Here is a 25,332-nt window from a genome sequence, read left to right as displayed (position 1 = left end):
TTATCTAAGCAAGAGTAGCCAGAAAACCTGAAGGCTTCTTAAGCGTCTGAGTTGTGATCCAACTGCTAGAGAGGGACATGCAAATGTAACAGCTAACCAGATTGCCTGCCAGCTTGTGAAAAATGGTAAACCTGACCAACATATATGTAGGTCAGACTTCAAAATTGTATGGTCAACTTATGCGGGCCTTTCTGCATGGCGGAACTGAAGGCAGCCATTGACAGTTGTAAGAGCGGTAAGGCAGCAGGGGTTGATGACATCAGATTAGAGCAGGTTAAACACTGTGGTATTCAAGCAAGAATGTGGGGTCTTGAAACTCTTTACCACTGTGTAAAATATTGTCATTTTCCAAAAATCTGGAGGAAATCATGGGTCATACCCATTTTAAAACCAGGAAAAATGTCAACTGAACCCAAAAACTACAGGCCAATATCCTTGTGTCACTTGTTTAAAATCTTTGAGAAAATGTTGCTTAACTGTTTAATTCATTGTTGTAGAGCCAGTTCTAATACACCAACAAGCAGGCTTGAGACCAAGGAAAAACTGTACATCCCAGGTTCTCTTAACCTTACACAATTCATTGAGGATGGCTTTGAAACCCAGAAATTCACAGAAGTAGCTTTCATAGATCTGACTGCTGCCTATGACACTGTCAACCAATGTGCATTTTCACAGAAGATATATGGGGTCACGAAGGTTTACAGTTTCACCAAACTTATAGAAAGTCTACTTCAAAACACAAGATTTCATGTGGATTTCCAGGGACAACAAATTTCTGTAAAAATATTTTCACCGCCTTGTCAATACTATATACATTTTATTTTATTACCGTACGTGTACATGTTTTGAGAGCCACCGCTCTCTTCTTCAGTGGTGCCAAACATTAATTGATCCTTGGACTATGGTACAATGGCATATTATAACAAGTATATATGAATTTTGAAAATTGTTACAACAATTTCTCTTAGTTTCACCTTTCCTATTTACTATGTCATTTGTTGCAGATTTTACTAGAATTTTCTAAATAATGAAATCTATTAAATTAATCTCTATATGTTAATTTATGTCCTTATTTACATCTGAAAGAATAAATATTTCTTCTTGTCTAAATTTAACATTTACTTGTCATTTAGTAGAAATCCTTAAATAAATCAATTTGTAAAATAATAGATAACATCTATAAAATAGTCCTTATCCTAAAATCGTAAAATAAATAAATATCAATTCGTAAAATAATAAATGACATCTATAAAATTAGTTATCCTTTAAAATGTTCCTGCTCTCTTCTTTCTTCTTAAAGTCTGCTATAATTTTCTAGACCTATCATAAATCAGAATATCTTCTCTTAATCTCGTCCAATTCCTTAAATAAATAAATAAACCAAACAAACTAACTTTAGAGACCTTTTGCGAAGAAAGACGACTACTCAGATGTCTGGAGAAATTATTTAGGCCTACTTACTTCATTCCATCTAATTTATCCACAAATTAAAATGAGGTGATATTGATCTGAACCCAAACAATATGTCCTCCTTCCTTCCTTCCTTCCTTCCTTCCTTGTTGTCAATCTGCTACTCTGCTACTGGTTACGCGATGACCGTGCTGGTCGCTTTCTAACCGTCAAACTCCTTTAAATAATAAACCAACAAACTAATCTTTAGCGACGTGTTTATAAAAGGATGATATCTCAGATAATTAGAGAAAATTGTATTTACTTATTTCAGCTCGACTGGTTGCCAAAAACATATCAGATGTAAGGCTTTTCAGGCGTTTGCTCTATTAACCAGCGTTTCGTCTTAGGTCTGACACTAGACTCGTCAGAGTGGGACGTGTCAGACCCTACCCTTGTACTAGTTTGAATAAACAAACGTGTTCTACTCTCTGCTGTCAATGACCTTGTTAGGCTCGCTGCTACCTGTCGCTGTGCTGCCAGTTATGTAATGTAGGGGATGGAGGGGGCGTGTGCTTATGACCGGAACTATTTCTTTCGCTCTCTCTTTCTCTCCCTTCTTATATGATTGTAAGCCAATCGGTACATCGCATTTTCTTCATTCAATAGTTCGTTTAAGTTATTTTCATTATCGTTTCTCTGATCAATATATATATTTATTTTTTCTAGAGCGTCCATTAATTTTCCTTTCGTTGTTGTGTGCAGTATTTCCATATCTTTCTCTATTTCCGTAAAATTATGTTTGTGTTCTTCCATTGCTGAGAATCTCCTGTGCCTCACCGCATTCACGTGCTCCTTCTATCTCGTCTCCAAACTCCTCCCTGATTGTCCAATGTATTTTTTCCCACAATTTTGGCATTTGATGCAATATACTCCTGATTTATTAAATTTGTCGGATCTATTAACCTTATGCGAATTAAATGAAATTCTCTTATTATTGTTGTTTGTCTTAAACGCCACGTCAATGCCCTTTTTATTAAATATTTTTTTATTCCATATGAGTGTCTATTATGAAATATTATTACCACTACATTCTTCCTTTCTTTCTTTTCTTTTTCCAAGGTTGATTTCTGTTTATTTATTATTTTGTCCTTTATTTTATCTACATATTTCTTCGTATATCCATTTCTCTTCGCGATCTCATATATGGTGGTCGTCTCTTTTTCGAACACTTGTCTTTTTAAGGGAAATTTAAGTGCTCTGCTGATCATACTATAAAATGTTGCCTTCTTCTGTTGGCCTGGGTGATTGGAGTCCTTCCTAATAATAGTGCTAGTGGTCGTTTCTTTTCTATAAAATTGATACTCTAATTCTCTACCATTTCTCGTTATTTTGACGTCCAAGTAGTTCAGTGATTCTACAATCTAGGCTATAAATCATTTTACTCACGCTGAGTGAAATGGTAGTTTAGGGGAAGGCCTAAAATTGAATTCTCAACTATTTATGTTATTAGTGGTCGTATTTTAAAGAAAATGGGTATGCAAAGTTGGGGAATAAGTTGCTACAATCTAGGCTATCAATAATTGTATTCACGCTGAGAAAATGGTAGTTTAGGGGAAGGCCTAAAATTTAATTCTCAAATATTGTTGTTGTTATTAGTAGTCCTATCTTGATGAAAATCGGTGTGCAAAGTCAGGAAATAAGTCGCTATAGTCTAGGCTGTAGATTATTTTATTCACGCTGAGTGAAATGGTAGTTTAAGGGAAGGCCTAAAATGTAATTCTCAAATATTTCTTATTAGAGGTGTAATCGATGAATGCTACATAACTAAGGTTATATAGTATTACATTTCCTATTATTCATGTCTTATACATTGTTACCGTACTGGCTATGATCACAAAGATATTCATGAATTTGGATTTTTGTTACTAAGTCCATATCAGCGCCGAGTAACGAGAAAATGGGTAAACAGTATTTAATGAAAATCGGTATGTAAAGTCGGAGAATAAGAAACTACAGTTTATGGTATAAAATATTTTACAAATCATAGAGTCGAAAGAAAACTAAATGTGAAGGCCTACAATATAGAAAGCTCGTAACATTGATCAACAATAACATTACATTGACCATTGTTTGTCGTGATGTGCTTTGTGTCTTCTGTTGCCCCTCATCTCCGGTAGATAGGATTACTGCTGCGTACAGAGTATTTTTTATTTGATTTACGTCGCACCGACATAGATAGGTTTTATGGCGACGATGGGATAGGAAAGGGCTAGGAGTGCCTTAGGCCTTAATTAAGGTACAGGCCCAGCATTTGACTGGTGTGAAAGTGGGAAATCACGGAATACCATCTTCAGCGCTGCCGACAATGGGGTTCGAATCCACTATCTCTCGGATGCAAGCTCACAGCTGCGCACCGCTAACCACACGGTCAACTCACCCAGTCGTACAGAGTGTAACAGCCTGTCTGAATATTGATGGGAAGTAGCTGGGGAGTTAGATAACTTTCTTCCGTAGCATGCCATTCCCCTGGTTTATAAATTTTCTGATACTACTGGTACGTAACACACTGGATCATCATAGCATTCGGGCTATTCAATCCCTGCTCTGAGGCACTGGTTGGAATGAATAGTGTGCATATTTAGCGGAATGATGGCAGATGAGTGTTCATGGCAATCTGCGGCCTGGTCATCCCAGCTCTGGAACTTTGGACTATTAGATTGGCACCGCAATCTAACCGCAGCACTGTTCGTTAAAAGTGATAAAACGTCTGGCTTTCCATTTGATAGAGTATTTTATATGATAGGATTGCTTTTAATCGCTACATTCATACTTACGTTTTTGTAATGACCTATGTTGATTTTAGGTTAGGAAAACCACAAAGTCAGTCTTTCTGAGAATCCCGTAGCGAAGCATGGGTACATCAGCTAGTTGTAAATAATTTTGGGTAGGCCTAAATTGTAACATTTCAAATATAACTTTTCAAAGTTTAGGCCTAGGTTTTATAATTAAATATTAATCTATTGAGTAGATACAGAAAATAATTTTTAGAAAATCACTAGAATTGCCTGGTTCCTGGGATCAAACACAAAATATGGGCTTAGTACTTATAATTTTCTGACCTCTGATGATGACTTATTTATGAAATTTAACTTCTGTAAATCATTTACCTATCCAGACACAGATTGTTTTTTTGCACTACCCAAAGATTAACTTTCCATCATTCTCCTGTGAACAAAATTTTCCCATTTAATATTGTGCACGGAAAGTACTCGTAGATTTCAATATCGACAACATTGTGCTTTGGTGACCTCAGTGTGGGATAGGTTCGTTGTGAGAAATCATTATGAAACAACCGAGCAAGTGGCTATGCAGTTGGGATCACATAGCTATCAACTGGCATTCGGGAGGTAAAGGGTTCAAACTCCACTGTCGGTAGCCCTGAAGATGGTTCTCCATGATTTCCCATTTTCACACCAGGCAAATAACTGTACCTTAATTAAGGCCATGGTGACTTCCATCGCACTCCTAGCCCTTTCCTATCCCATCATCACTGTAAGACCTATCTGTTCTGGTGCGACATAAAGCAAAATTGTTGATTGCATTATGAATTGTATCCTGCTTCAGATTTTCAATCGGTTGAATGTGATGTCATTGTGAAGTGAAAATGTTATAGGACATATACTACATAAGATCATTTCAATAACTGTAACATTTTTCAGTCTTTTTGTAATGTCTGAAGTCATCTCTTTTCAATTTCGATTCAGTTAATTTATAACTGCTAGGCTCCTCAGTCTGCCGAAACTAATTTTGTTTAATAAATTTATAAACTATCTTATAACATATGGTAAAAGTATTATATTTGAAAAAAATATTGCTGTCGGTACAATTTGACATCGACTGGCTGCAAAAGTCTTATGCTACAGAATACGTACACCAGCTATGGACTTCTTATCTCTACACCAACTTGAAGTGTGTTTTCCCAATGGAGCTGAAGCTGCTGTCCATGTCGCACATAGCCTATCTATTACTCGTTTCCTCATCAGTGCCCGATAGCTTTTGTTAAATTAAACTTTCGTAATACTTTCAGCGAGTCCCATCGTGATGCTATATTGTTGGCAGTGAAGAATGAGTTTCCTTCCATCTATCTGTGTGTCTATCAGTGTTAATCTCAGCCTAGTGACCTTTTACTTAGTGAAGAAATTATACTTTCTGAATGTGGAGTTCAACAAGGTGATCCACTCGGTCATGTTCTTTTCACAGTTACTCTTCAGTCGATTGTCACCTCAATTAAAACCGAGCTACCGGGCGAGTTAGCCGTGCGCGTAGAGGCGCGCGGCTGTGAGCTTGCATCCGGGAGATAGTAGGTTCGAATCCCACTATCGGCAGCCCTGAAAATGGTTTTCCGTGGTTTCCCATTTTCACACCAGGCAAATGCTGGGGCTGTACCTTAATTAAGGCCACGGCCGCTTCCTTCCAACTCCTAGGCCTTTCCTATCCCATCGTCGCCATAAGACCTATCTGTGTCGGCGCGACGTAAAGCCCATAGCAAAAAAAAACCGAGCTATACATTTGGTATTTGGATGATGGTACCATTGCTGATGAACCTGACTTTGTCCTTTCATCTCTGGTTAACATTCGCACACAAGCTTCAAACATTCATCTACATCTTCATTTTTCTTGGCATTCTTCGGGAACAAGCTGAGACACTGTACGAGAAGTTTAATGCTTCTGCCCCTGGAATTCATCTTTTAACAACATCTTATACTTGTCTACTTGGTGCAGCACTATCCCCTGAAACTCTATGCAGGATATTGGCTGAAATGGTTTTGGCACATTCAGCCTTCATCTTGATTCGCGCTTCATTTTCCAACCTGTGATTGATGTACTTCCTGCTTTGGCATGAGACCCCGCTGTTGGAGGAATTCAATTTTGTGTTAAAACTGGCCTCGAAACCATCAATTGCTCCTTGAGTAGCAGTGCCTGGTTACAGGCTCCTCTTCCTGTTGCTTCTGGTGGCCTCAGCATATGTCGTGCTGTGGATTTGGCGATTCTGTCGTTTTTAGTGCCTTTCCATTGTTCTCTTTGTCTTGTCAAGGCTCTCCTTCCACCTGGTGGATGCCTGGACCCTGATTCTGCCGTACAAAAGAGCACATCTCGGCGGTCAAGCTTAGTCAGCGTAGTTCCCCGACATTAGCAAAAGAAGTATTCAAGATGCTTGGGATGTTCCATCAGTCATCTCCACTCACTTCTGCAGCAGCCAACTAGTAATCTTCAAGACAAAGCCTATCTCCTCACTGCTTCTTCTCCTGTATCTGGTGCATGGCTCCAAGCATTACCTTTGCCTTCTCTTGATCTTCATCTTACCAATGAGAATTTCTGTATCACTGTGGCTTTACGTTTGGGAGCAGCGGTCTACCAGCCTGACTGATGCTCAACCTGTGGCGCCTATGTTGATCAACGTGGCCTCAATGGCCTTTCCTTTGAAAAATAAAGCCAGACACATACACCGCTCCACTATAAACTATGTCATTTTGCGGGCTCTGATTTCAGCAGAAGTTTCTTCCATATGACTGCCCACTGGCTGCTGCCGTTCAGACGGTAAAAAGCCAGATGGAATGACACTTGTGCCATGGAAAAGGGGTAAATCTGTCTTGTGGGACTTTACCTGTGCCAACACGTCTGTTGAGTACAATCTTCCCCTTTCGTCATTCAGTGCTGGAGGTGTAGCCGCGAATAGGGAAAATGTCAGAAGAAGAAAGTGCAGCGATTTGTTGGACAAATTCTTCTTCGTGCCAGTAGCCATTGAATCAAGTGGTACTTGGGGGTAATGAGGGCCTCAATTTTATCAAAGAGGTTGGCCAACGGATTGCTCTGATTTCCGGCGATAAGCGATCAACTGCTTATCTTATTCAGCGCATCAGCATAGCTCTAATGCATGGTAATGTCACATCCACTCTCGGAACACTACCACCTCGTAAAGAACTGATGAAGTTCTTTAATGCATGACTTCGTATTTTATGAATATTCAGGATATATTAGATTACTAGTTTAATAATTCTTTGCACATTGTGCACATTAAATAAATATAAAAAATTCTGTTCCAAATTCTAGAACTCTGATAAGATTTTAGAAACAGCTGACTCTATATGGATTGCATCAGAATTGAGTCATTAGAACATCCATTAGTTTTGACAGACTGATAAACCTCACAGTTATAGATTAACTAAGTTGAAACTAAAAATAAATGGCTTCCACTGTAACAAAATAGACTACTCAACCTTGTAGAGCATCTCTCTGATATACGAGGACAATTTGAAAAGTTCTCGGAATCGCCGCTAAATGTCAGTGCTAGAGCAACGAGGTTCCCGCGCAATAATCACACATCCTTTGTGAGTGTACACGTGGCACATCAGTGCTCTAGCTGCAAAAGTGTGGTAGTGACGACTCTTTGTTGTTGTTTCCGCGTAGTGATTTGTGACAATGGAAAAAACTGAGATTCGAGCAGTGATTAAATACTTTGTAAAGAAAGGTATGAAAGCAAAGGTAATTCATGCCGACTTTCAGAACACACTGGGGGACTCTGCTCCTTCATTTTCAACTGTTGCCAAGTGGACCAGCGAGTTTAAATTTGGTCGGGTGAGCTTGGATGGTGATTCGCGTAGTGGACGGCCAAAAAGTGTTACGACCCCAGAATTTATCGCAAAAGGGCATAAAATGGTCATGGAGGATCATCGACTGAAAGTGCGGGAGATTGCTGAAGCTGTAGGGATGTCTTCTGAATGGGTATATTATATTTTAACCAAAGAATTGGTTATGAAAAAATTATCCGCAAGATGGGCTTGACATTGGACAATAAATGCACCAGATTGGAAATGTCCGAACAAAGTCTGGCCCGTTTTCAGTGCAACCAACAAGATTTTTTGCGCCGGTTTGTGACTACAGATGAAGCTTGGGTGTATTACTATACCCCAGAGACAAAACAGCAGTCAAAGCAGTGGAAACATGCAGATTCACCACCACCAAAGAAAGCAAAGGCAGTGCGTTCGGCCGGAAAGGTCATGGCCTCAGTTTTCTGGGATGCAAAAGGCATTCTGCTGATAGATTATCTTCCTACTGGCCAAACAATTACGGGGCAATATTATGCAAACCTCCTAGACCAACTACAGAAAAAGATACGCGAAACAAGGCCTGGTTTGGCAAGGAAGGAGGTCATCTTTCATCAGGACAACACTCCGCCGCACACAAGTGTTGTTGCCATGGCAAAACTTCATGAACTGAGGTACGAATTGTTGCCACATCCACCTTATTCACCTGATTTGGCACCATCAGACTTTCATCTATTCCCCAAGCTGAAAATTTTCCTCGGTGGACAGAGATTTTCTACAAGGGAAGAACTGACAGCCGAATTGGAGAGGTATTTTGCAGGCCTGGAGGAATCTCATTTTCGAGATGGGATCAAGGCATTGGAACATCGCTGGACCAAATGCATTAGTGTACAGGGAGACTATGTTGAAAAATAAAAGCAGTTCCACCAAAGTAAGATACTTAATTCTAGTACATTCCGAGAACTTTTCAAACCACCTACGTATATAAGAATGCCAACTAAGAGCTGACCTCAACATTCAACATCTGTGGTTGATCTGGTATTTTTTCTTGTGGAGGAATGGAAAATGATCTCCCAGAAACCAGTCTCAGAAGAATAGGGGCTGTCACAGCTGCAAATCAGTACCATACTTATTTCTTGTGTAGGGTAAGGAGTGATGAACGAGACTGAGTCAGGAATCTTGTGACCAGATTGTGTATCTCAGCAGTAGCTGTGATCATCCCTGGTCCTCTGTTCATTGATTTTCATTCATTTAGAAGCCGCATGACTCATGTTTCATCTATTCTAGAACTCTGACTGCATTTATTGCCAAGATTTGAGACTGACTTTATATGGATTACATTGGATTTGTGCCATTACAACATCCATTATTATCGTTCTGATTTTGTTTATTCTGTTCCACATGTTAAGGTACCAAGTATTACATTGTTAAAAATATGAGTTGGTATTTCTCTCTCATTTAATATTAGTCGCCCAACAAATGTTTTCTTGGAAGTTTCTCTTAACAACCGGAGAATTCCTGTAATTCTGTTCTGGTTTTTTAAAAGTAGGCCTGTCACTGAAAATTTACTAAGTCATGGATATTTTCTTGGTGGTGGTGGTGGTGGTGGTGGTATTAAGAGGAAGTACAACTGGGCAACCATGTTCTATTTTCTTCCTCCTTCCCATGTAATCTGTATTCAGTTATTCTGCATGCCTGCTTGCTTTCAGTGCATGAGTGAGTGAGTGAGTGAGTGAGTGAGTGAGTAATTAATAAGTTAATCAGAAACAATACAACAGTGTTGTTCCCTTGATTTATACTTCAACAAAATGGTTATTTTTCCAGAGGGCCTAGCAAAGTAGTGTTCTCATCCTTCGATGAATCGCACACCAATGTTACTGAACTCACCCGAGGAGAATATGAAATTCAGCTGACTGTGACGGACGAGAATGGCAACAAGGCATCGGATACTGTTCTTATTACTGTCACTCAGAGTAAGTTATATCAAAGCTCACAATTATAGCATATAATTTTTTTGAAAGTGCCTGTATAAATACCGTGATAAAAATGTTAGAGCTCACAAGGAAAGTTGATGAGCATTTATTTCATAATTTTGTTTGAAAAGAATGAATGACTTCATTGCACACAATGTGCTTGTTGTAATTAACTATGTTTATTTGGTGTAGAATATGTCTATAGTTCTGGAACCATACCTGGGCTGGGAGATAGTGGGTTCGAAGTCCACTGTCGGCAGCCCTGAAGATGGTTTTCCGTGGTTTCCCATTTTCACACGAGGCAAATGCTGGGGCTGTACCTGAAGTAAGGCCATGGCCGCTTCCTTTCCAGCCCTAAGTTTTTCCTATCCCATCATCGCTATAAGACCTATCTGTGTTGGTGCGATGTAAAGCAAATTGAAAAAAACAAAATACCATCATTCTTTAATCAAAATAATTTCGAGACAACATGTGTGACAAGTCTTCAGTATCTCATTGTAAAGAGGTAGGACCATTGTATCTAACAACAAGAGTCTGACCTTAGTATGACATTATTGGGCGATTCATCATGAGGTACTATAATCGTCACCGGACGAGTTGGCCATGCGGTTAGGGTCGTGCAGCTGTGAGCTGGCATCCGGGAGATAGTGGGTTTGAAACAAATAATGTACTGAAAATAATAAAATTCAAGTTCATATATTAAACATTATACTTTGGTGGATAATTGAATGATGTACAGATTCTGTGCAGTGTTTATTCCATGTTTGTTTGTCCTCTCTTTCAGGCCGAAACTCTTTGTTAGAATGTAAACATGGGCACCCGCAAGATGGGGGCGCTTGGCCCCCGCCCTGGAATTCTAAAAATGTTGATGTTCAATTGTTTAATATCATACCAGGTTATTTCATAAACTGAACTTACTGACGGTCATCCAGCATCTGTTATAACTGGAAATTTCTGTAAACAATGTAATGTTGCTGATGTTATATTGGTTTTATATTTTTTTAAAATGGTTAATGTGCCCCTGCTGGAAAAGATGCTGTGGGCGCCCATGAATGTAAATATATTTTAAGGTTGGTACGAGTGTTAAGATGAGTTCTCAAGGGACAAGATGGCTGAGTGCAGCCGTTGAGCATGGCTTCAAGTTTAAGTTTATTGAATGTATCCAGCGTTTCTTCATATTCATGTTTGAAGGCATTACAGATGTTACCATAACAGGTGTTGTGAACCATTTCTACCATCACGACTATGCGTATATTCCGTGATGTGAATCAGCTTCTTAGCATAACAACGACCACGTAGCATGTTTGCATTTAAGCATCGTATAACCCCAACATTTTGGTCCTCCGGGCCGGATATATAGTAATAGTTGTGATTAAAGAAAACTGTTAAGTGAAGTGGAATGCTTTTATTAAGTAGGAACATAAGTGATGGTTCGGATAACTCGAGATATACGTGTAAAGTGATGACGCCATTGTTTATCCAACAAATTACGGTTAGCTCAGCACTGAATTATAGTCTTATGTGATATAACTTGCTGCATCAAGAAGTCTATGGGATATAACTACCACCCAGGTCAGTCACACTTTATTATTAAGCAACATGGATTCAAACTCAGCCAAGTCAGTGATTAAGCAAATAGGTATTTACAAGGCTTCTTTGACATGCATACAGTCACTTATAAATAATTTTGATGAAAGTAGAGGTACTGCTGAGATCACTTGTAGACTTGAAAACCTTACAAAGGTCTATTCTCAATATGACGAAGTTCAGACTAAGCTTGAAATAGGAGATGAAAGTGAAGATCATTCTGAGGACGAGAAAGATTTTGAAGAAATGTACTTCGCAGGTGTTGGTGGCTTACAGTCTTTGTTGGCACCACACTGTGCGAGAAGTGATGGTTCATTGTACAGTGGCGAACATTCTCGACATAGCTTGAATAATTTACCATCTATTCCTAAGATAGCTTTACCTGTTTTCTCCGGGGACTTTAATGACTGGATAAGTTTTAAAGTTACCTTCCACAGCGTAGTCATAGATAATGTATCTTTATCTCAGGTTCACATGTTACATTATTTAAATTCAGCTCTCAAAGATAAAGCAAAACACCTCATTCAAGCTGTTCCTATTTCGAATGAAAACTTTAAGGTAGCTTGGTCCTTGATTAAGACTAGGTACAACAACCCAAGACTGATGGCTGTGAGAAATGTCCACAAATTGCTCACCCCTCCAAAGATTGCGAAGAATTCACCTACTGAGCTCAGGCAATTACTCAATCACATGACAAGCAACAAGGCTGCATTAGGAGCACTTAATTTAAACATGTCGCTCTTTGAAATAATGCTAATTCAGATAACCCTTGAGCACCTGAATACCAAGATAAGAGAATAATTTAAGGTTACCATTGCTTCTCAAGAGATAGACAGCTGGTCAGACTTAGTGACATTTCTAGAGAATAGATATCAAGCACTAGAAATTGTTAGTACAGAAAACATTCATGATACTTCCGTAAAGCCCAAGACTGAGTGTAACTTCAGGAACACCAGGTCAAATAAATCATCTCTTACATATTCCACATTGGACCAGACTTGTGTTGTAAACAAATGCATTATATTTACAGATGTGAAAGGTTTAAGTCTTTCTTCTTAAGATGTTGTCTTCAAACGGAGATAGACGATCCACATGGCCAGCTCTGATCTTGATGTTGCAACCATACCATGTGAATTTATTGGAATATCTCTCAGGATCTTTAGTGCAGTGGTTTCCCGTTGCCTTCTGCATCCTAATGCTGTTGACCCTACTGGTTCCTCTGTCTTTGGGAAAAATTTCTTGTTCCCAGGACAATAGAGTGCCCTTACCCATACCCACTCATCCATTCTCAGAGAGACTGTTGGCACTTGGTATAGGGGATCTCCTTATACCGGGAGATAATCGGTCCCTTCATTCGTTAGTCGCCTGCATATAAAATATTATTTTTATATGCAGTCATTGCCCCCTCTCTACCTCTGGGAGGTGAATGTCAGAATTTCACCGTCATTGAAATAAGGACCAAATGGCATTTCCTTGTTTCTCTGGTTCTTTAATCTTTAATAATAATAATAATAATAATAATAATAATAATAATAATAATAATAATAATAATAATAATAATAATAATAATAATAAGAATGTTATTTGCTTTACGTCCCACTAACGACTTTTATGGTCTTCGGAGATGCCGAGGTGCCAGAATTCAGTCCCGCAGGAGTTCTTTTACGTGCCAGTAAATCTACCGACACGAGGCTGTCGTATTTGAGCACCTTCAAATACCACTGGACTGAGCCAGGATCGAACCTGCCAAGTTGGGGTTAGAAGGCCAGCGCCTTAACCGTCTGAGCCACTCAGCCCGACCCTCTTTAATCTTTACCAGTGCCACAATGTCTCAATATTGTGAAGGAAAATAAACTTTGCTTTAATTGTCTCTCGCTTTTTCAACATAAGACTTCTGATTGGAAGTGTGGTTCTTGTCGTTCTTGTGGGGGTAGACATCATACTTAGCTGCATGCTGTAAGCAGAAAGGAAACCCAATCTAGATCTGCTCGCGCAGAATCATCAAGTTCAACTTCTCCTGAAGGTGGCTCAGAATTAGGATTTGGACTTGCTAGCTATTGTTCAACAAAGATGCATTCTGGTAGTCAAGTTTTACTCTCCACAGCTTCAGTATTAGTGTTAGAGAGTAACAAAAGACCTCACAAGGTTTGGTGCTTGTTTGATTCCTGTAGTAAGTCAAATTATATAGCGGAGGAATTAGTTCAATGGCTAGGCCTAAAGAAAACTAAGAACATTGTTCCTATTGAACGCATCATTGGCATGGTACAACAATTGAAACATTGTGTGGTTGCTGATGTACTTTCTCAGGTTTCAGAGTTTAAGACAGATGCACATTGTTCAGTTCTGACTAAGATCACAAATCACTTACCTGCACATAAGATAAATGTAGCTAGCTGGAATCTGCCTAAGGATATTCTGCTTGCTGATCCTGAATTCTTCGTTCCAGGTAGAATTGATTTACTGCTAGGTACAGAGATATTCTTTCGTATATTGAAGCAGAATCACAGAACCAGTGGTGATGACTGGCCAGTCCTACAAGACACTCAGTTGGGATATATTTTAGCAGGAAGATATCAGTCACCCAGTAGTGATGTAGCAACCTCAAGAAATTTCTTCCTACGACATCGGCATCCCATCGATGTGCAACTGAGAAAATTCTGGGAGTTAGACGAAGTTCCAGTGAAGAAGCAGACAGAACAAAATCTAGCATGTGAAAGGCATTTTAAGGATAACACATTGCGTGATGAAAGAGGGCGTTTTATTGTTCGCTTGCCCCGCAAGCAAATTGAAGGAAAGCTCAGCAACTCCTGCTTCAATGCCTTGAACAGATTCCATCATTTAGAAAGGCGTTTCAAGAAGCAGCCTGTCCTGCAATGACAGTACTGTGACTTCATGAAGACATCATCATCATCGGTTTGCCCTTCCAGTGAGCCGGGTAGGGTGTTTGAAAACAAGCGTTTTCCAAAGTTGTCTATTCAGAAACATTTCGTTGTCCAAGACAGATTCCCAATTCCATCCTCTTCTCTCCACGTCTTCCCTCAGTTGGTCCATCCATCTTCTTCTTGGTCTTCCAGCTGGTCTTCTACCTGTTATTCTCTTTTCCAAATAAGCACATGGTAACCTTGTGCTATTCATTCGTTTAACATGCTCAAACCATTTTTAAGTCTAGGTGACCTAAGTCTTTCCTCCATCGATACATTTAGACCTAGGTTAGATTGGATCTCATCATTTTTCACATGATCAAGTCGGGTCTTTTGGAGGGCAGTTCTAAGAAATTTCATTTCACAGGCTTGAATCCTACTACAGTCCTTTGATGTTAGTGTGCAGGTTTCCAGAGAATATGTAAGGATGGGAATGAAATATGACTTGTACAGGGTCATTTTTGTTCTTTGTGGGACCTTCTCATCCCATAGTAGGTGTCTAACGATACTATAAAAGTTAGAGCCTTTGGTTACTCTGTTTGTTATTTCTATCTCAGCTCTATTATTACTAGCCATTACACTTCCTAAATAACTGAACTGGTGTACTACTTCAACTTGGTGGTCCTGTATTTTTATGTTGCATTCTGTATTATGTCTGCTGATTTTCAATGCTACTGTTTTTGATGGGTTCAATTTCATTCCATAATCATCAAACTTCTTATACCATGCATTCAGATTATTTTGCACTCCCTCCTCTGTTTCATCCCATATTGCCACATCGTCTGCAAACACCAGAGCCAGAAGATCTTTATTACCTTTTCCTTTTAGTTCCTTTAAAATGGTATCCATAACTGCTATGAATAGAAGAGGTGATAAGGCACTTCCCTGTTGTACTCCTTTGGTTGTATTGAACCATTCAGAGTGACCATCTCCAATTCTGACACAGCTTTTACAATTAGTATATAGCATTTGGATATTCCTAATAAGGTACTCTGGTACACCAAGTTTTCTAAGACTTTTCCGAATAGTTGATCTAGGAACATTATCATACGCCTTTTCAAGGTCCATAAACAGAATAATTATGTCTTTTCCTCTTTCCCAGTGTTTCTCTCCTAACATCTTCAAAGCAAACATCAGATATGTTGTGTTTATTCCAGCCCTAAAGCCATGCTGTTCCTCTTCTAAAATAGGCTCTAGTATATCCCTTACTCTGGCTTCAATGATCTTCTCCATAATTTTAAGACCGTATGATAAGAGGGTAATGCCTCTGTAATTTTCACTTTTCCTTCTACTCCCTTTCTTAAAGATAGGAACTATCACCCCTTTTGTCCAATCTTCAGGTATTTCGTTATCCTTCCATATTGTTCTGAGAACTTTATATAGCCACTGTATTCCTGGCGGACCAGCAGCCTTAATCATGTCAGCTGTAACTTCATCAGCTCCTGCTGACTTACCACTTCTCATTCTATGGAGAGCTTGCTCTATTTCTGTCCATGTAATTGGGATATCATCCTCTATTGTTTTCTGTCCTACATCCTCAACAGAGATCTCTTTAGGGCCATTTAGGAGCTTGTCAAAATACTGCCCCATGGTATCCGTGATATCTTTCATATTGCGAACTATATTCCCATCTGCTGTCTCCAGAGCTGTAATTGCTTCTTTATCTGATCTTTTACTTTTTACTATTCCAAATATAATTGTCATATTCCCTTCACTGTCTTCTTCCAGTTTAGTTGTAAATTCTTTTGAACTTTTCTCTTTTTCTTCCCGTACAATTCTCTTGACTTCCAACTGTCTGTATCTATATTCCTTTGCCATCTCTTCCAATTTATTGTTGTCTATTCAGTCGCTGTTGATTCTCCTGTCAGACTTAGCCACATCAAGAACTTTTTTGGCTTTATTCCTTTTCATTATGGCTTCTTTCACTTTATCATTCCACCAAGATGTTATTTTCTCTCTCACTCTTCTGCTTGTTCTTCCACATATTTTATCTGCACTACCAACCAGACTTGCCTTAAAATCATTCCATTCTTCATTACATTTCTTTGTGTCTGTTATTGGTATTTTAGCTCTGATTTCCTCTTGAAACTGCTGTTTGACTTCCACATGTTTCAATTTCCAGTCTTTAATTCATGATTTTTTCTTCTTGTTTACTTTAATAATAGGTTTGGTGACTCTTAGGTCTGCAATGAGGAGTCTATGGTCACTATCAAGGCTCTCACTAGGTATCAATTTACATCATGCACCTTTTCTCCACTTGATCTATCTGTGATGATAAGGTATCTATCACTGATCTGTACTGACCATCCCAGCTGTATCTCATTATCTTGTGGCTATCCCATTTCTGAAACCATGAGTTCTTCACCAGAAGTTGGTTTCGTGTACATAGATCAAGCAGAACTTCACCCTCCTCATTTCTATTACCAAATCCATATCGACCAATAATGCCTTCATAACCTGACCTACCAGTTCCTACCTGGGCATTAAAATCCCCAATTATCATTATGTTCTTCATCTAGTTTTGCTAGGAAGCTTGCTTTTTGGTCATCGCTACAACCCTGCTGGGGAGCATAAACTTGGATTACAGTTTGAGTTTCTCCATTTAGGCATATTTTAGCTTTGATTAATCTCTCATTGATGAAGGAGACATCTGTTACACTATCAATGTCTTTATGGAGTAGAAAACCAACTCCATTCCTCGCCACTGCAGGATTACCACTCCAGTATAATTTAAATCCGTCCTCTAACATTCTTGTGTTGCAACCTTTCCATTCGGTTTCACTTAGCCCTAGGATGTGAATATGTCTATGGTTCATTAAATCCGTGATTTCATTGCATTTTCCTGTTAGTCATAACGTTTAAGGTTCCAGTCCGAAGTTTGTTTCTATGATCGGTTCTTCTCATGCATCTTGAATGAACATCGGACATGACGTCGTCATTAGTTCCAAGAGTACTTGAAGTATTGTCGACATTCAGAATATATTTCTTTCCGAGGCTCGTTTTCATTTTGAAAGCAACTGCATTGTACTCCTGTACTGACTTGGCAGGCTTAACATACTAGAGGATTTTCTTTCAGGGTGGTCTCCCTTAGCCTTTGGCAGTCCCCTGCCTCACTGCAAGGCAGCAGCTGATGAATTTGTGTTATTTCCCACACAAAAGGTCTCGTCTTATCCAACCTTCTAAGGGAAAACTCCTCTGCTTGCACCTATTGGTTTTCCGTTAGTTTGCCTGGTTTGGTATCGGCCGCCAGACCCTCGACCAGACAGTCGCAGGTAGTACCGTCTACTGTCGCATACGATAGCAGAATATATTCTGAAGATTTAAGACATATGAAATCAGTAGATGAATTTCTTGACCACAGCCTCCATGAAACATCCTACATTCCGCACCATGCTATTTTCAAGGAGCATAGTACCACTACAAAACTCAGATTTGTGTTTGATTGTTCCAGTAAATCTAGTACGGGAACTGCTTTAAATGACTTGCTAATGGTGTATCTTGTCCTGCAGGAAGATCTGTACTCAATAGTACTCCATTTCAGAACTCATCCCATCACCCTTGCAGCAGACATAGAGAAGATGTACCGGCAGGTCCTCGTACATCCAGACCACTTGAAGCTACAGTGTATATTGTAGAGATCAAACCCAAATCTGCCACTTTGGATGTATGAGTTACAAACCCTCCGATACGGAATGGTTCCAAGCTCTTATTTAGCGACCTGATGTCTTATTCAGCTAGCTGATCAAGGAGCCGATGAATACACATTAGCAGCAAGAGCCTTAAGACAAGATTTCTACATTGATGATGTTCTAAGTAGAGGAAGAAACGTATAGGAAGCCTTACAGTTGCAATCTGAGTTGATTGAGCTGCTTGCCAGTGGTGGATTCCCATTAAGAAAATTCTGCTCCAATCATCCAGCGTTGCTAACAGCACTGTCGCCAGAAAACAGAGAAACGCAGCTTCCAATCACCTTCGGAAAGGAAGAAGGGGTTAGAACTTTAGGCATCTTGTGGCATCCCATGTTGGACAATTTTATGATTTTCTATTAGTTTTCTTCCCCCATTTCCATTTCCTTTGATATTAACCCCTCCTCTTTTTTCCCTTCCATTCCCCCTCCCTTTTTTCTTCCTTTATCTTTCTTCCCATCACTTAAGTTATCCAATACGTCCAACACTTAGCAACGCAAGGTGAGTCACATATTACATATTTTCTTTATAAAATGTTTCCATTTTTTCTTTTTCCATTACCATTTTACTAATTTGGCTTTTATTACTATTTACAACTTTATTCATTTCATTTATTTTCACATTGAACTGCGAATCTTCTCCACCATTTTTAAATTTCTTTAACTTTTTTAACTTTCAGGCGCTACATTCATTTTTAGTTTTTTAAGGACTTTAATCTCTTTGAATGACTTCTATTTACGATCATTTTACATTGTTCACTGCGTGTGCATGGAATGTTCTCTTAGCACTACTACTACTACTACTACTACTACTACTACTACTACTACTACTACTACTACTACTACTACTACTACTACTACTACTACTATTGAAGATTTGCAGCTTTTAGAACTACGTATCGTATGATACGATTCTCAGGAATCTTCGTTATCCTTCAACGACAACAATATGCAATGATGTGTGCATTTTTAAACATAATCTGAAGCTTCGATCACCAATGAGACCTTACCTACAATACGCCCAACACATCGCAGCGCAACTATCAGAACTTCATAAGGAGTGATATATACAAACCTCAAGAATCTTCAACGCCCAAATTATTCTTCTTGAATTCTTCCTTCAACAGCTAAGTGCATTAATTTATGCATTTTATGCATTATCCAAAACTTTTACAACTATTTTGACTTTTTCACATTTATAGTGTCAAACCACTGTGTTTTCATGACTTTTTACAATTTCTATGAACTATCAGATACATTGTGCAACTCACGATTTGGCTGATGATAACCTTAAAAAATGGGTCGAAACTAGTTCCAATAAATGTTTCTTCCACAATGCAGCCCACATTACTTGATTTGTATTGAAAAGGTGGAAATACTTTACTCTTAATTTTAAACTTACTGTAATTGTAATCTTCCAAGGTGGCAGAAGCCTCCAGCCTTCCTGAGCGGTCCTTGCCAGATCCTATGATTAACCGGCAAGTGATATCAATTGTAGCATCTATTTTTGATCCTCTTGGGATTATAGGTCCTGTTGTAATTTCTTTTAAGATATTTCTTCAGTTGCTTTGGTGTCATCGTCTTGAGTGGGATGAACCCTTACTGCAACCTTTAAGTCAGTGGCACAGCATGTACAAACTGCGGTTTCATGTAAATGACATTAAGATTGATAGATATGTGCTTACTTTCCCATATGTAAAGGATGTTAAATTGCATGCCTTCTCAAATAGGCCCTACTAGTGAGGCTGCTTATGGCTGTGCCATCTATGTACGGTCAGTGGGCAGTCAAGGTGAAGTCGCAGTTAGATCGTTATGTGCCAAGTGAAGGGTAGCGCCTATTAAAAAAAAATCACGCTGCCTAGGTTGGAATTGTGTGGTGCAGTACTGAAGGCAAGATTCGTTATCAAGGTTCTCCCTGCCTTGAATTTAAGAATTTCCAAGGTGTTCTACTGGACTGACTCAACCATTGTTTGCTCTTGGCTAAATTCGCAGTCATCTCGATGGAAGACATTTGTATCCCATCGCGTGTCAGAGATTCAAGAGTTTACTGATGTGCAGCAATGGAGACATGTTTCCTCTGCAGAAAATCCAGCTGATCTCATATCACGAGGAATGAATACAGAGATTCTAAAGGATTCACGTTTGTGGTGGCAAGGAGCACCCCATTTGAAGAACCCGTCGTCTACGTGGCCTGATGGAAATGTGAAGATGAAGGAAGACACCATTCCAGAAAGGAAGATGCCTACAGTATCCCTGTGTACTACCATTTCTGATGAAATCTTACATGGGTTTTCTACGCTGGGGTGATTGATTAGAGTACTGGCTTACTGTGAAAGATTTGCTCTCAATGTTCGGCATCCAAACAAATTCACTGGTGTTCTTTCTTTGGAGGAGTTGAAGTTAAGTCTACACTTGTGCATAAGGATGGCACAACAGAGCTCCTTCAAACAAGATATTGAAGCATTAAGAGTAGGTGGAAGACTTAGCAAATCAACATTACCATTTGAAGTGAAGCATCAGATAATGTTGCCACCTAATCACCATCTCACATGGCCCACAATCCAAGATGAGCATCTACGTTCACTCAGCGGAAGATCCCAACTCTTGACCACAATGTTACGTGGATTTCAAGAATTCGTCAGATAATTCGATCAGTGCCTCATAAATGTTTAACTTGTTTAAAGTTGAAGAAGGAAACATCTCACCAACTGATGGGACAATTGCCAAGTCCTTGTGTGCAACCTTTGTGTCCATTTTTTAATACTGGCGTTGACTATCCTTAGTCATGAAGCTTGGAGCCCAGCGAAGCAGATCTACTCGAAAGTGCTGCGTTGCTTTGTTTATTTGCCTTTGTACTAAGGTGGTATATTTGGAGCTGGTGACTGATTTATCGCAGGTGTTCATTGCAGCATTTCGGAGATTTGTTGCCAGAAGAGGCAAGTGTCTTCATCTCTATTTTGACAATGGAACTAATTTTGTTGGTGCAAGCAAGGAATTGCAGGCAATGAGAAATTTGTTGCAAGGAAGTGATTTCCAAAGGGAAGTACAAGAATTTGTCTCTACCGAGATGTTCGCATGCCACTTTTTCCCACCAAGTGCTCCACACTTTGGAGGTCTATGGGAGGCTAATATTAAGTACATGAAGCATCATCTTCAGCATATCGTAGGGCCTGTTTCATTAACTTATGAAGAATTAAGTAGTGTTTTGTGCCAAATTGAAGCCTGTTTATATTCCAGACCGTTAACTACTCTTTCTGACAATCCTGATGATTTGTCCCCTCTAACCCCTGGTCACTTCCTTATTAGTTCTTCCTTTGTAAGTCTTCCTGAAGTTGATTACACTAATGTGCCTGTCAATAAGTTGTCCAGGTGGAAACGTCTGCAACAATTCCTGCAGCACCTCTGGAGGAGATGCTCTATAGATTATATTAATAGTCAGCAGCAGCGTCTGAAGTGGAAGTCAGCTCAGCCCAACATCCATGTTGTTACTGTCGTGCTTCTGAAGGATGACGGAACCAGCCCCTTGCAGTGGAAAATGGGGGTGATTCAAAGGACCTATCCTGGAATAAATGGACTAATTCATGTGGTCACTGTAAGGACATCGAATGGAGAACTGCGATGACCAGTGCACAAACTGTTCCACTACCTATAAACTAGTGTATTGTTTAGGTTGACCTTATTGATCAACGGGGGAGAATATGTACAGATTCTGTGAAGATCTAAACTCTTCGTTAGAATGTAAATATATTTTAAGGTTGGTACGAGTGTTAAGATGAGTGCTCAAGGGACAAGATGGCTGAGTGCAGTCATTTGCATGGCTTCAAGTTTAAGTTTGTTGAATGTATCCAATATTTCTTCATATTCATGTTTGAAGGCATTACAGATGTTACCATAATAAGTGTTGTGAACCATTTTTACCTTCACGACTATGTATATATTCCGTGATGTGAATTGGCTTCTTAGCATAACGACCACGTGGCATGTTCGCATTTAAGCATTGTATAACCACACAATAATTCTACGCAATTAAATAAGAAAAAATACAACCTTTTGTTTCTAATTTGAAAAATTTTCAACATATTACCTTAAAAAATGTATACATATGAAATGAAAATCCACACAGCCTGTTTCCAGTCATTTGACGGGTAAGGAATGGAAAGAATGAATGGAGTCCCCATCTAGCGGCGAGGATAGGAATTGTGCTGGCTGCCAAAGCCTGTCGCGCTCCTCTGGGGCAGTGATTAATGACCAACAGATTGAATGAAATGATATCGGAGTGTGTTGCTGGAATGAAAGATGACAGGGAAAACTGGAGAACCCGGGGAAAAACCTGTCCCACTTCCACTTTATCCAGCACAAATCTACCATGGAGTGACCAGAATTTGAACCACGGAACCCAGAGGTGAGAGGCTGGTGCACTGCCGCTTGAGCTACGGAGGATCCAAAAAATGTATACATATATAAAATTTATGCATATTCTTTATTTCTACTACAGTATATTTTTAATTTTAGTGTTGAAACAAAGTTTTAATTATTGTGCTACATAGGCACAATTTATTTATACTTATTTTTCTAGTTTTATGCAAGAAAATCTGACAATCTGTGCCAAATTATTTTCTTTGCTTAACATAATTATATTACTTTTTCATATATTTCATAAATATTAATAATTGAATCATGGAAGTTAAACATAAAAGTAAACATTCTATTTTTTTTGTACATTCATTAAGAAGACAATCTTACATATTGAAGTAAAAGAATCAATTAAAACAGTTTGACAAAAATATATACATTAATCATAATCACTGTCTTCATTTATCACAAGACGTACAGAATTGTAATTTTAAAAATGCCATTTAAAATTTCAGCTGGTCTTATAATTATTGCCAGTAATGTAGATATGTGCTTCACCTACTGTATTCACCAGTAAAACAACAGAGTATTAAACACTCACATGATAACATTTCTTCCCATGGATTCATAAAACGTGCTTTAATCAAATTTGTAATATTATTGAGAAATATGCATTAATTATAAAATAAACCACTAAATAACAGTAGAAAATTAAAGCTGAAGCTATGTTATAAGCAAGCTCACAAAATTGTTTCTTTTTGAAATAACAAAATAAAATATATTATCGCCATTATCCTCTTGACAGTACTGAAATTAATATTTTACAATAAAGTATGAGTATTATTTATAATTTTTACTTATTTGTTCCTGATAAAATCAAAGATCAGCTACAGTCCTGTGCAAACTAATCGGAACATGGCAATAAAGTACGTGTTTTTAATTTTTTCATTTATTTACATAATACACACCTTAAATACCTTCTAATAGCATATTCTCCTTTGTGTTTTATAAGTTGTTTCACACAATTTTGGCATTGATTCCACAAGCTTTGAGCACATATTTTACAGATCATCATGAAACCACACTTTAATTACAATCTCTATCGTGCATACTTTGGTGGAACAGTCAGGTTTTGCGAGTCTCCTTTTGCAAATACACTACTGCTCATTAATTTCAATACACCCTGGTATTTCAGATTTAAAACACAAATCAAACGTTATTTCTCACAAAAGATAATTATATTAACTTACACATATATAATACAATCACAAACATTATATTTTACTTTCATCAAAGTCTCCTCCTTTGGATTTAATGACTGCCTCACAAACTTGAGACATGCGGTCAATCAGTTTTTGTAGGTATCGTGAATCTATATGATTCCACACATCCTTAACAATATTCCAGAGATGTTCCTTGCTGGATATATTAGCTTTTCTGATACGTCTGTCCACTTCATCCCAGACCATTTCAATGGGATTGCAATCGGGCCTTTGGGACGGCCATACCATATCTTTCAGTACTTTCTGTTTTTCCTTTCATGCAGTGTAGTTCGTACAGTATTCTGACCGATGTTTTTGCTCATTATCCTGTTGTCAGGTGAACCCTTTCACTATTAAGCGCAATCCACTTGGTACTGCATGATACTGAAGTATGCGGTGGTACTGCTTCTGATCCATACATCCTTCTATTTTCATAATGTCACCAACTCTATCTCCGGCAAAACATCCCCAAACCATAATAGAACCTCCGCCGTGTTTAACTGTAGGTAGAACACACTACTGGGATACCCTTTCCCCTACAAATCGGCGAACAAATATTCTCCTTCTGGTTCCAAAAATCTCGAACTTTGATTAATCGGTGAATTACACCTTCGTCCACTTTTCCGATGTCCAGTTACGATGTTTTCTAGCCCATTCAAGTCTCTTCTGTTTATTTATGGGCTTTAGAAGTGGTTTTCTTGCTATGACACATCCTTTCAAGCCGGCTTCAACCAGTCTCCTTTTTACTGTTGCAACATATATATTTGTCGTATTCATTTCTACCAATTTTGCACAAATTTGGGGCACTGTTTGGAATCTATTTCTCTTACTGGTAATTCTGATATATTTATCAACACTTTTAGTTGTTTTACGAGGTCGTCCTGGTCGTGGTATGTCCTTATTGCTACCTGTTGTCTTCTGATGCACTACACTGTTTCGCAACTTGGCGAATAGATAAACCTGCTTGGCTAATTGCTACAATTGCAGCACGTTTTTCTATGGATATATCCACTCGTGGAGCCATACTAGCGATGTGCACACTTCAACTGTCACGAAGGAACTGACATGCAGGAACCACATGTTATGTATCGTAGCAATGTTTGCCGTTCGCTGCAGATATCACATCACTACAGGAAACAACACAGATGCACCAAATGCGGTGTCCGTCGGCAAATAGGTAAACAAACATATACGATAGGTACACAACGTTTATGTACATAACATTGGTTGTTGGGTACTATTGTATCTCGATGACCACAAACAAAAATCATGTCATGTGTACAACTGTTGTACTATTCCTTTGCTTCCTCAACCGTACCCACGGTATTAGACCTTATCTGCAGAGAACGAGATGTCAATTATTGGGTTATTGAAATTAATGAGCGGTAGTGTAGTCCAGAAGTTTTCCATGGGATTTATGTCAGGAATGTTCCCTGACCACTCTAAAACACGTTGTTCTAACTGAAATTTTTTTTCACTTTCTTTGAAGTATGACAAGGAGCCAGATCTTGCTGAAAAATTCTGTCGCCGTGCGGTTAGGGGCGCGCAGCTGTA

General features: G+C 38.8%; 1 protein-coding gene across 2 annotated transcripts in view; it reads left to right on the top strand.

The window, feature by feature from the left end:
• The window catches only part of LOC136857652 (dyslexia-associated protein KIAA0319-like protein), a 221,070-nt gene that overhangs the window by 83,237 nt on the left and 112,501 nt on the right, over window positions 1–25,332 (top strand). For both annotated transcript variants that reach the window (XM_067136474.2, XM_068225261.1), the window contains exon 12: window positions 9,822–9,970. In XM_067136474.2, coding sequence (XP_066992575.2) covers window positions 9,822–9,970 — 149 coding nt within the window. The remainder of the gene's footprint in view (window positions 1–9,821; window positions 9,971–25,332) is intronic.

The sequence above is a fragment of the Anabrus simplex genome, chromosome 1 (genome assembly GCF_040414725.1).
Source record: "Anabrus simplex isolate iqAnaSimp1 chromosome 1, ASM4041472v1, whole genome shotgun sequence".
NCBI classification, from domain to species: domain Eukaryota; kingdom Metazoa; phylum Arthropoda; class Insecta; order Orthoptera; family Tettigoniidae; genus Anabrus; species Anabrus simplex.
This window is presented reverse-complemented; position numbering and strand designations above follow the sequence as displayed.